Source organism: Glycine soja, chromosome 6 (genome assembly GCF_004193775.1).
Source record: "Glycine soja cultivar W05 chromosome 6, ASM419377v2, whole genome shotgun sequence".
NCBI lineage: Eukaryota > Viridiplantae > Streptophyta > Magnoliopsida > Fabales > Fabaceae > Glycine > Glycine soja.
In genome coordinates, this window is record NC_041007.1 from 12351714 (window position 1) to 12367863 (window position 16150).

Consider the following 16150-nt stretch of genomic DNA (forward strand, 5'->3'; position numbering starts at 1 on the left):
TATTTGTTCTCCATATATATATATATATACCAAATGAAACAAGTTTTTCACATTAAGTGATCCAACATATATATTATTGTAAACATGAAATACATATGTATGACTAAAGTTTTTAATGGATAGGTTAATGAAATCAGTCTGTGTTGATATCTAGGACGTGACCCTCATAATAGCATCAAGCTTTGATCAATATAATAATTAAATGACTCCAATAAATGATTTTGTTTTATCAAATAATTAACTTACAACACAAAATTACTTCTTAAAGACCTTTAAAAAAGCTTGGTTAGCTTATTTTAATAAATTTATTGAATAACTTATAATGAAAAGGATTTCCATAAGTTCAAATAAATTTTTCCATGTTCCCCCTTTGTGAATTATGGTGCTATGATGTAAAAATAAGAATGCAACTACTAAAGTGCTGAGCATAATAAATGATAACCAAAATTTGGGATCAGAAACTTGTTAATGTGTATAAAAGAAATTCAATTCTTGAATAAGGTTTATGGATTTGTCAAATGACTTTCTGCAACTAGAATTGCTAATGCTTCCAATCCATGTCAAACCTTATATTTTGGTTTTCTTTAAACCCTCTACTATTTGTAGTGAAGAGCTCGCAACTGAGGCAAAGGTAAGACAAATTACTTTTGTTATTTAATTGTGATTGACCCAGTCAATTTTATTCATCGATTCTTGGTACTTGACTGGCAATTAAAGAGTTTATAAAGATGTCACAAGTGAGTTGCCACATGTTTAGACATGTCCATTCTAGACCTCTCAGTAGCTTTCTTCATATACTTCACTACTACAATAAAGCTTTTTAACGATGGTTCATGACCATTATACAGGGTGGGAATAGGCCAGGTCAGACTAAGTTTTGAAAGACCTGAGCCTAGCCTACGATGAATCTTTGAGGTCTGAGCTTGACCTATAGCCTATCAAAGACTTTTATTTTGACTCGGCCTGACCTTTTTAAAAGTCTGGCCTGATAGCCTTTTTAAAAACCTTCCTCACAGTAAATATTTAATATTTTATGGAGTAGGAATGTAATAGGAAAGTTAAAGAAAAATGAAAGTCAATCAAAATAATGAGAAATATAAAAGGGCATTGTAATTAAAGTCCTTGATTATAGGAATAGAAGTTATGGAATAATCAAAGTTTTCAAAAAAAATAATTGTATCCAAAAAATAATATTATATATTGGTACCCAAAAAATAATATATATATATATATATATATATATATATATATATATATATATATATATATATATAGGCCGGCCTATTAGGCTTATAAGGCTTTTTAATAAGTCTAAGTCTGGTCTATTTAATTTAATAGGCTTTTAAAAAAGCTTAAACCTAACCTTTTAATTAAATAGGTTAGTTCAAGCCAGACTTTATGTAGGTCCCTGTAGACTGATCTGGCCTATTTCCACCCCTACCATTATAGCTAATGTCGTTAAAAGTGAAACACTATTGATGACGGTTCTGAAAAACACCGAAACATGACATTTCTAAGACGGATGTTAGGTGACAATCATCTTAGAAAACAAGCATTCTAAGCTGTGTTAGAAAGCGGAGATTATACTAAATAATATATATATATATATATATATATATATATATATATATATATAATATAATTATTTTAAAGGATTGAGGATTATACTAAATAAAACTATATTAAAATTAAATAATATTTTTTAATTGAAAGTTTGTGTTGTTTTAAAAAATATTAAGTCTATAAAAAAATTATAATTTATTCTTGATCAAACTTATAATAATGATGCAATACATGTGTAAATTCAAAACAAAAGATAAAATTGATTCTCATCATGATTAATTGAACACCTGATCAGCAACCAAAAACAATGCAAACTCCTCTTTTGACAATCAAAGTACCAAAATAAGAAAGTAAAAAAAAAAATCACACGTACCTGTTATCCCACCCCGGTCGTATCCCTGAAATATATTCCTCTTACCCAAAAGACAGCTGAAAATTGGACACCAACATATGCTCAAGGCAAAGAAGACCATATGGGTGTCTGCAATCAAATGTACAACAGTAACTAAGCCCCTAATAATGCAACTAGCAAAAGAATCGATGCTCTTAATAATTATATTGACATCGGGTATTAGACTAACACAATAAATGCATAATCTGAACTTAGGTCCACACACATTAAAACATAGTACTATAAGGAATTCACATGTGATTCAGTTCTACATTTACCTTTTTCTTTGTCCTTCAACGGTATTAGATTGGCACAAATAAATACATAATCTGAAGTTAGGTCCACACAGATTAAAGGCTGCTGTTATTGAAGGCTAACTGGCTTTAAAGATAGTCAGAGGGTTGAGTTTTATATATATATATATATATATATATATATATATATATATATATATTTTTTTTTTTTTTTTTTTTTTTTTTATCAAGATTGAGTTTTATATATATTATATGATTTGGTGGTGACGAGTGTTGAGCGTCAACAGAGAATGTTTCAACTGATTCAACGATTGAGTTTTTTTCTTAAAAAATAAATTGTTAAAAGACCCTGCTCAGTTAAATTTCTTCACTAGGACACTCAGCTTTAACATCTTCTCTTATTAGGATCAAGACTCAAGAGGCCGGAATAATAATTTTCATGTTATACAAGATGAATAGTGCATAGAAGTTCAGATAGATGTGAAACCTATAAGGTGATCGGTTATTAAGAATCTCACTGCATCAATAATATGAGTATATTACCTGTACTATGTGTCAACCAAAGGCGTGGAACCATCTTTTTGCCTTTTCATGTCTATTTATGCATTGTTTTTGCTCTGTATTTAACTACCTATTTCATTGAATAATCGATTTACCCTATCTTTTGTCTAAAATATACCTTTTTTCTTACTCCTACTGCATAGAATATAGATCGTCAATAGGCAGGTATCAGTCATAACAATCCTTATCCACATTATAGATGCTTGCGTAGGTCTTGTTTTTTTAATAATTACTATAATTTTATACATCTACCTATGCTATATGCTATATGTCTTTAAGTGATTATGATTTTCACGATCTTCACATGTAAAAAGTGAAAAAGGAAGGCAAAAGGGAATGTAATATGAAGTTCTTATTCCACTATACACTTCTATGCATTTATAAAAGGGTCAATCATAAGCTAGATACTGCCGCCATTACTTCACCCTTTCTCACCTAGGATAGGCCGAACGAAGATGATTCATATTTCATTTTACCCTCAAAAGTTGAAGCCATTAATACATTAGCCACATACATAGGTGCTTATTTTTTCTTTTCTTTTAATTTTTTGAGTTGCTTGTAGTTAGCTAGCCTTTTTCCCGGTATTAACTGAGGAAGCTTGGGATCTTGTGATTAAAATAAAATTTAATCCAGCCATGAATTATTGGTGATGAGTTTAATTTGGACTTGCTTTTGACATCTCTCTTGTATTATATATGTATTTATATTGTATACAGGATAAATATTTGGTTAGGACAATCAAGTACCTGTCCGACTCCAGATAAGGACAAAATAATCTTGCTTGTAGATAACTACAAGGTTAGAGCATCTAATCTTTTTTAGGAGGCAAATTATCTAGATGATAATTGACACACGCAGGCTCAAGGTCGAAGATCCAACAAAACTTGTATAAATAGAGTATAATCTTGGCGTAAAAACTATAGTTTATTTACACACATTTATTATCTTATATACGACCAGGAACCCCTTGTTGAAAGCAGAAGATAGAGTTCAGCGACTATTGGGCAGGAACATATTGCTATCTAACTTTCCTAGTTTTCTTTCCCTCTGAATTCTAAATTGCTCTTGCGGTTGGTACAATAATATCCTCACAAATTGCTTTAACGATAATGCTGTGCTTCACCTATCAGTGTCCTATAGGCACACATATTTACCATATGATGTTGCAAACATAGTATTTATTTAATGCGTTGAGCTTTATAGCAAATCAAATTTCAACCGTCCGGGATAGTGTGGTTAGTCAGTGTTAGCAATGAAATGAAACACTTTGTCAGCTACTATGCTACAACGTCTCACTTTTTAGTACGCTTATTTGATTTGTTAGTTGATTAGTGCTTTCAGCCTCAGCTTCCATTCATTATATGCTTCATTGACTGTATAAAGTACACCACTTTGATTTTTGCTTCCTTTTTCTTAATTTCTTTTTTTTCCTTGGTGTCTAGTTAGAAATCAAGAGCCGGAATATGGAGACATTAATTATTCATACTGCACAGAGCCGCGATACCTCCAAATAATATTTTTCTTGTGATATTTTATTTCCGTTTGAGTTTTATGGTATTGAAATTTTGAAATATTTATCCCGCAACTTTGTGGCCATGCATGAACTTGATTTCAAGAAATTAATTGCCTTCAAATTACTACTTATTATACTGGATCATGTTTCTGATGTCGGAACACAATTTCATTTCATATTAGCTTTAAACTTAAATAAATAATGGCACTTGAAGCTTTGGTCAAACAAAATAATTAAAAATATATTGTACCCCTTGCAGGCATTAGTAAAACACCACTTAATTATGAGAAATGACTCAATTGGCAAAGTGAATTTTAAATAGATTTAGAGCCTCTCCTCGTTTAAAAAAATGAATTGGTGTTGTTTGAAAAAGACATTATCTTTATTATAGACAAATCTAACATGATTGGTTGTAAAATTCAGTAGTTAAAATTTTGTCTTTTCAACAGATTCATATGTTATGTAAGAGCGGATCCAAAATACATGTGGTTAGACTTACACATAGTTTAAGTAAGGAATTAGTCATATTCCTAATATGTGGTTAGAATTACACACAGTACGGGGAGAAAGTCACACACACTTAGTATAGTGGCACATCATACAAGGAAAAAATAACTTAATTAGCAAGTCTATGCATCAACTTACTTAGAGAAATATATTTTTTATTGTCTAATAAAATCTAGAGGAAAAAAAACATTATTTGATCATAATGTCAAGCAAACATACACTTAATTTCCTTAAAAGGCATGAAATTGCTAGCTGGCCCACTCAGCATCTTAATTTAGTTGCTTAAATTGTCTAGAAGATTTTTCGAGCCATTCAACTTAAAATTGAATAAATCATCAATTTAGTTCTTCAAGTATTATTCTCTCGATCTTCTATATAATCTATCAAGTAATAAAATTATATTAGTAATTTTTCAAATATTAAATATCTATAAATTTAGTTCTTAAATTAATATATTTTACTAAAATTCAAAGACTAGTTTAATAGATTTTTTCAAATACTTGAAAGACTACTTGTTATAGTTTATAATATTTAAGAGATTATTGATATAATTTTTTTATTTTATTTTAGAGACTATTTATAAATGAGAATAATACTTGTAGGCTACTAAGTACCCTGTTAAGGTACCCACTTCAGATTACTATTATTGGAAAGAATGTAATTACAATTTGAACTAGTTTTGTACATTTAAGTGGGGAAGGTAAAATTGAAACAACACAAGAAAAGAGACTCCATGCTATATACATTCATCATCATTAACCACTACATTAACTATGATTGATTGAGTGGTGGGTGGCTGACTAGTCTTAACCAAGTATGGCTGACTAGGGTCCATTCCATTCCATTCATCCACTTCAACCATTATGTCATTATTAATCGATAAGCTCTAATTAATAAGTACTAGATAATTTAGCTAAGTTCCCTATAGTTACGCACCAAACCTTCTGGCTCAAGTGGGGCTATTATGGTCACAATGGTTTCTGGCACTGCCAACACATGTTGTTGCGATGAGCTAGCTTGTTGAGTACTGCACCCAACAATCTTCTGGCAAGTCTCAATTAGGCACTGTCTGCATTTGGGGCATGAAGAGTGTGAACTTAGCCATTTGTCAATGCAGCGAATATGGAACCCGTGGTTGCACTTTGGCAAAATGCGCACCTTTTCACCACTTGTGAACTCTGACAAGCATATCACACACTCTGAGTCCAAACTTGGCAAGTTTAGCTCAGCTGAGTAACTCACTGTGGTGAAAGTCTTGAGTGCTTTCTTCTTCACTCCTGTGTTGGCAACTCTTGCTGCTGGAGGGTTGTTGTTATTGTTATTGGTTGCCACTGAGTCACTCACAACAAAATTTGAACACCTTAGTGCACACCTTATGATGGAGTTTAGCCCCAGTGAGCATATGAGAGCACAGAGTAGGATTGAGAGTACCATGACAACATTTGCATCGAAATTGCCATCTCCAAGGTATGTTTCTGTTGAAGAATCGTGGCTGCTTCTTGGGGGTTTGGCTGATTGGTTAAGGTATGGGGAGTGAAGGAGTAACCTTCTTGAGTAATGGAAGTTCTCAAGGTCGTGGAGGAGTGGTGAAGTAAGGGAAGTGGAAGCAACAGAATACATTTTTTTTTTTAGTTTGAGGTGTGTGTTAATGAATAATGAGTTATTAGAGCTTCTTGTGGTTGGTTGTCTAAGGGGATTATATATAGGCAAGGTGTTCACATGGTTAGATTTTGGTGTCTTCCTTTGATTTGGAATGTGAAATTATTTTTTTATTAGAGTTTAATGGTAATATATTGATAGAGTAAAATATTTTTATAATTATCGTTAATATTATTTTTAAAGTAATTATAAAAAAAATCAATAAACTTAAAATTTGTGATAACATGAGTATATAATTTTATTTATTTATTATTATTTGGGAGAGTGGTTGCTTGGTAATTAGAATATTCGTAATGGTTGTGGTCAGTTTAAAGGTTTTTATCTTTGTCTTTAATTAGTTGTTGTTGCCTCTTGTGATGTCTTAGCACAAGGATCCTCCACTCACTGTAAACCTTTTCTGATTGGGTTTCCTAATCAAAAATGGGCCCATTCAATTTCAATCATCCCACCTTACACGCAGCAGGGTTTGCCACGTGGCAGGTTAGTTGCATATTACACATACGAGGAAGGAGGTTTTCCTGAATTTTTGCCCATTAGCGAAAGATAGTTCATCTTTATTAAATATAAGCATGGATATATCTTTAAGATAATCCCACGATGAGGCTTTTTTTTTTATGTGTTCATATACTATATAATGTTGTTCCCCAAGGGACCCACGAGCACATGAAGGAATTGGGAAGCTTTCTGATGGAGATGAGTTCAAAATTGAAAGAAAAAAAAAAATATATGCTTTTGATTCCAAGGTTCATTTATGTCCCATCTTTTGGGTCCCAACCAAAAGGATGAGCTACAAATGTTCATTTATGTCCCATCTTTTGGGCCCCAAAATAAAAGGATTAGCCAACTTGTTTTATCTGTACTTGCCCACAGGAAAGAGTTCAGGTGAAGGATCTTTTTTTTTTTTCCACCTTCCTCTTGCAATTCAACAAATGGAGGTTCTAAATTCTAATCTTAAGCATCATCCTTTGTATAGTCATGGGAACTGGGAATATTATTCCCTACTTCCACATAACAAAAAAGGCAAGATGAAAGACAAGGATGTAGAAATTAGAAAAGGAAATTCTTTGTGTTTGTTATTTGATCCCATCAACTTTGATCAAAATGATGGAAATAATTCTATCTTGTTTTGTACATTCCATTCTAGACGTGGCAAGTGGCATCTACATTTTCTGCTGTACAAGAATGCTATTTTCCAACATTTAGAAGCCCAATGGATCACTTGTTGGTGATTAATTAGCTGACAGCATACTCCTATTTCAGAATAATAGAGAACATACACGAAAATCTCAAACCAGCTATCTACTAAAAAGCTTGATTTAAATCTAGTTGTGTATAAAAATTCAAATACCATAGTCTAAGTCCAACCTTTGTATGTATCACTTCTTGTATAATGGATGATATGCTTGCAATCTTTAGTGATCTATCTCTATATATCAGATCATAAGAAGTTTATATCCGGAATGGTCCCGTATGTTTTTCCGTTGGCATAAGAAATTGTTTTGCAATCTTTACATCGAGTGCAAGTGATCTCTTGGACTTCCCTTGTTGTTGTGGTTCCAAATAAAAGCAACATCCTTAACGATATAAATTGATCAATTAATTGGCCAAATGTATAAGCCAAATTTGATCTCAATCTGATTTTGCTTGTCTCCAACTATACTTTTTGGCTTAAAAACCACGTATTAAAGGTGGAAAGTAATTGCGTTCAGGGATGGGATATTATTAAATTCATGAAGAAAGGTACGCGGAGACAAGTCATGGATGCTGCTACTTTCTTCCACCTTTTTTCTTATTTTATCTTTTGGTTAGCTTTGTTTTGGATCAAAATACGACTCTAGAGTCAAGATTCTCTAGTCATTAATTGTACGGAAGTTATTCACTTGATAATGTGTACAAATTTTTTTATTTATAAATTAAAAACAATTATTTCAGTCTTAATTACAATTTAATTCTGAAATTGTTTAACTTTGTTTTTATATTTGTGGTTAGATAGTAAAAAAATGTAATTAACATGAAACAAAGTTAACTAATATCGTTGATTAGAATTTTCCTATAAAATTTTGTAGGCTCTAATTCAATTGTCAATTTTTTCTTTTTCCAAAAACTAGTTAATATTATAATTTATTTGCATTAATATTGTGATTGACATGTAATGGGTTTTGAATACTTTTTTTTATTCATGTGAATTGAAAATAATGTTAAATTTTTTATAATAATTCATATCATATTCAATTGAATTAGACTTCCTTAACATGAATTTTAGATACCTAATACTTTATTATTTGATTAAATAATAATCAATTTTTCCTTTTTCTCATATTTTTATTCTTCCTTTACCCATTAATTTTACATTAATACTCTTATCTAGCCATTGAAGAAATGACACACAATAATCCCTAAAACCAAGTTGTGCGGAGGGACTCAACATTTCTAACAACGTTTAATCATGCATGTTTTACATAACTTGATTTTAGGAGTCATTACGGTGGCATTTACTCAATAGGTAGATCGAATGACTAATGCAAAAGTAATGAACGGAGGAAGAACAAAAACGCGAGAAATGAAAAAGTCTATCACATAACATGACAATATCATATGTGTGGCTAGTAGACTATCACTTGGAAACTTAATATGTCAATTCAATATTTTTTAACGAGATTAGAAAACATAATTCTTAAATATAAAAAAAAATTAATTCAAAAACTGAAGGAAAAAAACAACTTATGAAGTAAAATGTAAGCTGAGACAGGAGAAAGTATTTTAATTGCATGGTACTATGGACCGCACCTCTTCCTCTAGGTATTTACTATTTAATGTAATTGCATACAGGAGACTTGAATTCAAGTTGTTGGAGTTTAATATTATTTAGAATCTAACTAAAACACACTAATGATATAAGAAAAATTACACTATCTGAGTATCTGTTAATTATGAATTATAGTTTAATAAGGTTATTAACTTGCATAGTAATTATATGGAAATTATATCCTATTATTTATTCAAATCAACGTAATAAAAAAATCAACTTTCTAATTCTAACTAGACCAACGCAAAAGTTGAATCACGAGCTTTTCTATGGGATCATAGGAGCAAGCTTTTGCATTGTGGCTCTTGCTGTACTCGAAGTACCACTTACCTGGATGCATATCTTAGTAGGTTGGATCTCACTATCATCATTGTTGTTGTGGGCCTACATCCAGGCCAGAGTAAGAATAAGATAAGGCCAAGAGGAGGAGATGTCACTTCAACAGCAAAACAATATCTATTTACATACTATCAGATGAGGATTGAGGAGTGATTAAATTAATTTCTTTTCAGGTATGAAAATAATTAATGAATGTGTTGCACGTGCTTTGTCATCTATTAAGATTAAGATTAGGATAAGGATGTTTGGATATAAGAATTTTACATGATAAAATATATTTTTTAGTTTTTTTTAATATAATTAAATTCAATTTTGTTTCATAATTTTTTTTATTGTTTTTCATTCTTAAATTTTAAAATTTGAATCATTAAAAATTAATGATTTTCACATTTAAATACATATTACATCATTAAAAGTTAATTACAGACTATTTAAAAAAAATTAACACTTATAAGAATCAAAATCAATAAATTTTTTTGAAAGACTAAAGTCATATTTGGCTAGATTTGTATAGATTAAGAATATTTTAACCAAAATTATATACATTAAAAATAATATTATGTTGTCCTAAAATATTTATATATTTTATTAATGACTAGTTTATTGAATAAAAAGTATTTTTATATCTAACTATTATAGAATAATTCAATTTGAAGAATGAGAAGCCAAGGTTCCAATTGTAATGGAGTTTCATGGGACGTATTTGTGCACCCAATCCCATCCAAACCTGACTAAGATGCGTGTAATTTGGTTTTGTCTTTTACAAATTTACCTCTCCATTACAATTCACCACTCACAAGTGGTTGATTTAACAATTGAAAGCTTGCTTTGCACAAGTGCCACAGTACCAGTACCAGTCTATAATTTTGCAAATTCTCCCACCCGCTTAATAGTTTCATCAACAATGCATGACCAACTTTATCTCATTAATCATCATTATATTTCTCTGGTTTATATTTAATTACGTACAACAGTGCTGGACACCTTGGTTAATGGTTGATTAGTTGGGATATGACCAGCCACTACATGATGCATGCATTTCACTAAGCGCAACAACAGGGCCTGAAGTAAGAGCCTAACATTCTGGAAATTGCTACTTACACCCTATTCTTTTGCTAATTATACCCCATCCCCCTTTTTATATTTTAATTATCCATTATACCCTTTTCCCTTAAAGAGATACACCCCTTTGGAAACCTTTTTTCTTTTTCCAAAATGTCTTTTTGAAATAATATACACCTACTAAAAAAATGTATTTTTGAACAATACATTTTTGAAATAAGTATATATTATTTTAGAAAGATATTTTCAGTATTAGAAAACTAACGTTTATTTTATAAATTATGTTTATTACTCTTATTTTCATCCTATAATTAGTGATCTTTGAACCTTATCTAAAATATTATTTTCATTTTATTTTTATTGTTCTTTAAATCCTAATTTTGTACCACATATTCATTATATAATAATATATATATATTACATGTAACATTTATGCTTTTTTTTTTTTTTGCGTGACATTACGTTTTAAGATATGTCTCATCTTTTATTATTATTATTATTATTAAGCTGTTTGAGTATGCAAAAACTGCAGTAGTGGGAGATTGGAGGTGTTATCATCTTTCTTTATGTTTAAAGAAGAATACATTAATAGATAAGTATAGCTATTGAGAATCACCACAAGCAGGCATTTCAAGAATTTTTTTTTTTCATTAATAGATAAGTACAGGTATTTCATATATGATTCTTTTAAATGTAACTTGTATGATATGATAAAATATTTTTTCTTTTTTGATCTTATACTTCAATCCAAATTGCGGGCAAACGATAATAATTTTTTTTAATAAAAATAACAATTTTGTTATTTTTTCTTATTTGATTCATGGAAGGAAAAAAAAATTCTCTTATTTTGTTATGTGGAAAGTAAAAAAAAAAATCTAAAAAGTGAAAATTAAATAATTAGGGGACGCTTGGTTTGATCAAGTTTTCTATTTTAATTTTCTATAAAGAATTTTTATTTTCACATTTTCAACATTTAAAATTTATGTTTGGTTTATTTTTTTTATTTTCAGAAAATGAAAATAGTAGAAATGGATTTGATTTAACAATTTTCAGTAACTTTTATATAAAATTCTGAATAATACAAATACAATTATATGTTTATTAATAAATAATTTATGAATAAACACATTTATAATTAAATTGTTGAATCTATGATGTTTCAAAATGCTCAGAGTCTTCCAAATCACCAAAAGCTGGAATAATAGCCATTGCGGTCACATCATAAGCCTCAAACCTTGCCTCCCCACATTGAACGAACCCAGAATTGATTGGTGTTCATGAAATCAAATTCCTTCTGGCAACAAGAAAAACGAATCATAAGCACCACCCACCTCATCCTTTTTTTAACAAATGAAAAATCATTATGCTCCACATAACATCTCGTTGCGGCATTTTATTGAACACAAGATGCACGCACATTCTTCATTTCCACTACAAATTGCCTTCAAATTAACAATACTTTGCAGTGAGTTTCAAAATTGGGGGAGAGGTGATCGTATTCAACATAAACCAGACGGTGGAGGAGGTCTGTGAAGTTGGGTGATTGGGTTTGAATTTGTGGCGGGGCAGTGGTGGTACGAGTTTAGCTCCGGAGAGTCACTAAGCTTTTGATACGGCGGCTAGGAACCGTCGTTTGTGGCTGCAACTTGAGCCCATTGTTGTGTTGACTAAGTTTGCCATTGTGCCGAGGTAGAGAAGCTTCGATGTCGAGCATGACTTGCTGTGGGGTTTTCTATCGGCGCGACGAAGGTGGTGGTTTTCTACGGGAACAAGCGGTGGCTGTCCGATCTCGGTGCCTTTTTGTCGTCATCGGCGAGGGTAAAATGTACGTGGCGGCAAAAATGAGTGCGAAAGAGAAGAGACAGAGAGAGACTCCGAGGGTGGTAGCGGAGCAGGGGTAGCGGGTGATTGTAGATGATGATGATGTACAATAGCAGGAAAGAAGAGGAATGAGAACTATCACGAAAAAGAAACAAAGAAACACGGATTAAAATCTACCTACACTGTCACCGTGTTTTCACTCTAACATCTTTAGAAATAGCGAATAGGGAAGAAAGCAACAAACAAGGCTCACAAATTCACAGTGAAATATGTTGGACTGACCGAAGAGGAATGGAATGTGAAGGCAAATTGGCGAGGAGGGTGGTGGGAGTGAGAAATCATTGTTACCTTTTGAAATCCAAAATCGGAGAGGGTTCATTCTCCGCCGTGTGGAGAGCGGAGCAGAGACCACCAACCGGCGATGACGTGGCGGTGAAGCAGGTCTTCCTCTCCAAACTCAACCCTCGCCTCAAGGCATGTTTGGATTGCGAGATCAATTTCTTGTCCTCTGTTAACCACCCCAATACTATTCGCCTTCTTCACTTCTTCCAGGTTCTCTCTTCTTTTTCCTTTCATTTCACTTATTTCCCATTTTCATTGCCATGGTGGATGGTCTTCAGTTTTATGCTCATACCCTTTTTGTTAATTTTGATCTTGAAATGGAATGTGTTGAAAAAATTATTACTTTTTTTTTTTTTTCTGGGGGTGCTGATTTCTACTACCTTGTGCGTTAGTTGAAGCTTGTTGTTTTTGTTTCGCGGTTAGTATGATGGATGTGTATACCTGGTCCTTGAGTTTTGTGCTGGAGGAAATCTAGCTTCTTATATTCAAAATCATGGGAGAGTTCACCAACAAATAGCCAGAAAATTCATGCAGCAGCTTGGTAACTTTTATTTCTTTTTTCTGTTATGCTATAATACTACTTTTGATGGCAATTAGTGTGAACCCAATTGTGTGATGCTGGGTCTGGTCTCAAAGTTACACTCTCACGGCATTATTCAGAGACTTGAAACCAGAGGTAGGGATATTGGAGTATATGCTTTTCCGGACATAGAATTGAGTTCAGTACACTTTTGAAAATGGAAAGCTTCACTAGTTTATCTCACTGCTTTAATGAAAATTGCCTCATACAGTTGCATCTCTATGAAGACCAAAGAGGATTGTTTCAAAGTAATTAATTTCATATCTGGGTAAATACTAAATACTGAGTGCTATTAGTTCCTGTCTAGTCTTCCACTAGAATAAAAGTAGACAAGGAAACTAAAAGTAAGTTAAAAAATTTGCTCATGTGCTTTTGCTTAGAGTTTTGATTTTGTAAGTTTAAGGTAACGGAATGGCTAAGTTGCTAACATGTATTTTTCTGTTGAGCAGGCCCTTTATTTTTGTTATTCTGCCAGTACTCCTGTAGCAACAAAGCAAAATGCAAACTTAGTTGTAGTTCAGAACTTAAGACTACCTTGCCTCTTAAATCTTAGAAAAATGCTAAACGCTAGGAATGTGTTTCTATGAAACAACTTAGAGATAGTTAGAAGAAAATAAGTTGTTGTGTTTTGTTAGTTACCCATTTACTTTTCAAACTTTACTATTTTTCCTATCCAACCATGGTTGGTGGTGAGGCATTCGTAACAAATTTCATATAAGAGATTTTGCTAAAAAGCACTGTTGTAAATATTCTAATTTAAACTGACATCAAAACTCAAAATGATTTCAGATAAGTCCATTAAGGGCCAAAACTTTGGGAAAACAAGAAAAAGGGTAAATTGCAGCCCTAGTTGCATGAGAAACTATTCTCTTATTGATAATCTATTTGTAGTGACTATCATTTTGAGACCAATAGCAAATTTTGTTTTGCTTTGGTGCTATTGTTGAATCAGAACATTTTGCTATCAAGTCACGGGGTTGATGCAGTACTAAAGCTCGCTGATTTTGGTCTCTCAAGGTAGTTGTTGGGTTAAGGGAATGAATATGGAGAGGAAGACAATTTATTTATTTAGTTTTTCATTTATTACTCTGACTAATTGATAACTTATTTTCCTTACATACAATGTGAAGGACTATATGTCCCGGTGAATATGCCGGGACAGTCTGTGGTTCTCCATTATGCATGGCTCCAGAAGCTCTTAAGTTCCAGAGATATGATGACAAGGTATAAACTCTTCTTACTTTCAGCATTATTAACTGGGTCTACTGAAATATACTTAATTGATATAGGCAGATATGTGGAGTGTTGGAACCATTCTTTTTGAGCTTCTAAACGGCTACCCACCTTTTAATGGTAGAAATAATGTTCAGGTAGCACCGTAACTTTGAACTGTTAATATTAAAAAAAAAAAATTGTCTGCCTGTGATCCTTGCTAATGAAAAATGCTGATTTCAGGTGTTGAGAAACATCAGATCTTGCACCTGTCTTCCATTTTCTCAACTGATTCTTTCAGGATTGGATCCCGACTGTCTTGACATTTGTTCTAGGCTACTATGCTTAAATCCAGGTTATGCACATTTTCTATTTTACATTTTTCCATATTCACTCAACTTCCCGTGGAAATCTAATTATTTACGAAGTTTTTGCACCCGATAGCTGTGGAGCGCCTCTCCTTTGATTTTATTGACATAGCTTTCTAAAAAGAAAATTGATGGGAACGTGACGGCTATATCAGGATTTGAAGTGTGCACGATCTTTCATAGCAGTTGTCTGCAAAACTATCTTCGAAACTATCAAATTCATCAGTAAAAGTTAATGCCATTTCCGTTTCTTTCCCATCTTTGATTTCTCTCGTTTCTGAACATTGGATAACTTTACTACTTATGGGGGATAATCTTTGAGTGTTTTCTTGACACTGCCTGCAAATTCAGCAGCGTTGGAAAATTATTTTTTAGTTCCAATATTAACAACCTTTTTCATGTGCTTAAACTTATATAGTTTTTAGTTCTAATAGTCCTACTCCTATGCACAATTGCAATACTTAGAGAGATTAAAAGTGTAATTAACCCATGTAGAAGGAATGCTATATATAAAATATTGCTTTTATCATAAATTATAAATCAAATAAGTCAAATGACTTAGTGGCTTGGTGATCTTAAATGTGTGAGAACTTGTGTTGAAATCCCACCACTATTATTTTTACTGTTACTATTTTTTAAACTATATATTCCCCATGTTACATCAACGTCGTGGAATGGAACTCTTCACCGTGTTTAAAGCTTTGTTTGGATTAAGAGTGAAATAAAGACAAAAATAAAGAAATAACAAAGTTAAAAATAAAAGACAAATAGGGTGAATGAATTGTTTAGATGAAAATAAATAGGAAAAGATGTACAAAAATATCTTTTCACTTATTTGGATGAGTGAAAAGAAATAAATAAATTACATGAATTTTATATTAATTAAAAAATAACATTTAATCTATTATTTATTTTCTTAATGTAAAATAATATTTATTTTTAAAAAATTATATAAATAAAATGGTTTTAACCTAAAGGTGGAACCGATATCATGTGAAGGATGGAAGTCAATTTCCATGCAAGACCTACAAAGGATTCCTTATTTGAGTCATTTCATTGATAATAAAAAAATCATCTTATTGCTACTCTAACTCATTCTATCTTATTTCCGTTTAAACAAACAAGGTGTTAAGGAATCTAATCGACGCTCCTTATACACGTTCTGGTGTCTT

The 16150-nt window shown here is 31.8% G+C and overlaps 2 protein-coding genes and 1 long non-coding RNA gene across 3 annotated transcripts; 2 read left to right on the top strand and 1 right to left on the bottom strand.

Annotated features, from left to right (window-relative positions):
- Positions 1-2499: 2499 nt before the first annotated feature.
- On the top strand, positions 2500-4252 carry LOC114415758. Its single transcript, XR_003667410.1, has 2 exons — positions 2500-2702; positions 3486-4252. It is a non-coding gene; the product is annotated as an uncharacterized LOC114415758 (long non-coding RNA).
- A 1133-nt stretch (positions 4253-5385) lies between these two features.
- LOC114415757 (RING-H2 finger protein ATL78-like) lies at positions 5386-6591 on the bottom strand. The gene has a single exon (XM_028380596.1). The coding sequence runs from the start codon at positions 6407-6409 to the stop codon at positions 5699-5701; it is 711 nt and encodes a 236-aa protein (XP_028236397.1). The 5' UTR covers positions 6410-6591; the 3' UTR covers positions 5386-5698.
- Positions 6592-11805: 5214 nt separating this feature from the next.
- On the top strand, positions 11806-14730 carry LOC114414339 (serine/threonine-protein kinase ATG1t-like). The gene is made up of 4 exons (XM_028378608.1): positions 11806-13028; positions 13242-13359; positions 14529-14622; positions 14688-14730. Exons 1-4 carry the CDS (start codon positions 12768-12770, stop codon positions 14728-14730), a joined length of 516 nt encoding a protein of 171 aa, XP_028234409.1. The 5' UTR covers positions 11806-12767.
- The last annotated feature ends 1420 nt before the right edge of the window (positions 14731-16150 follow it).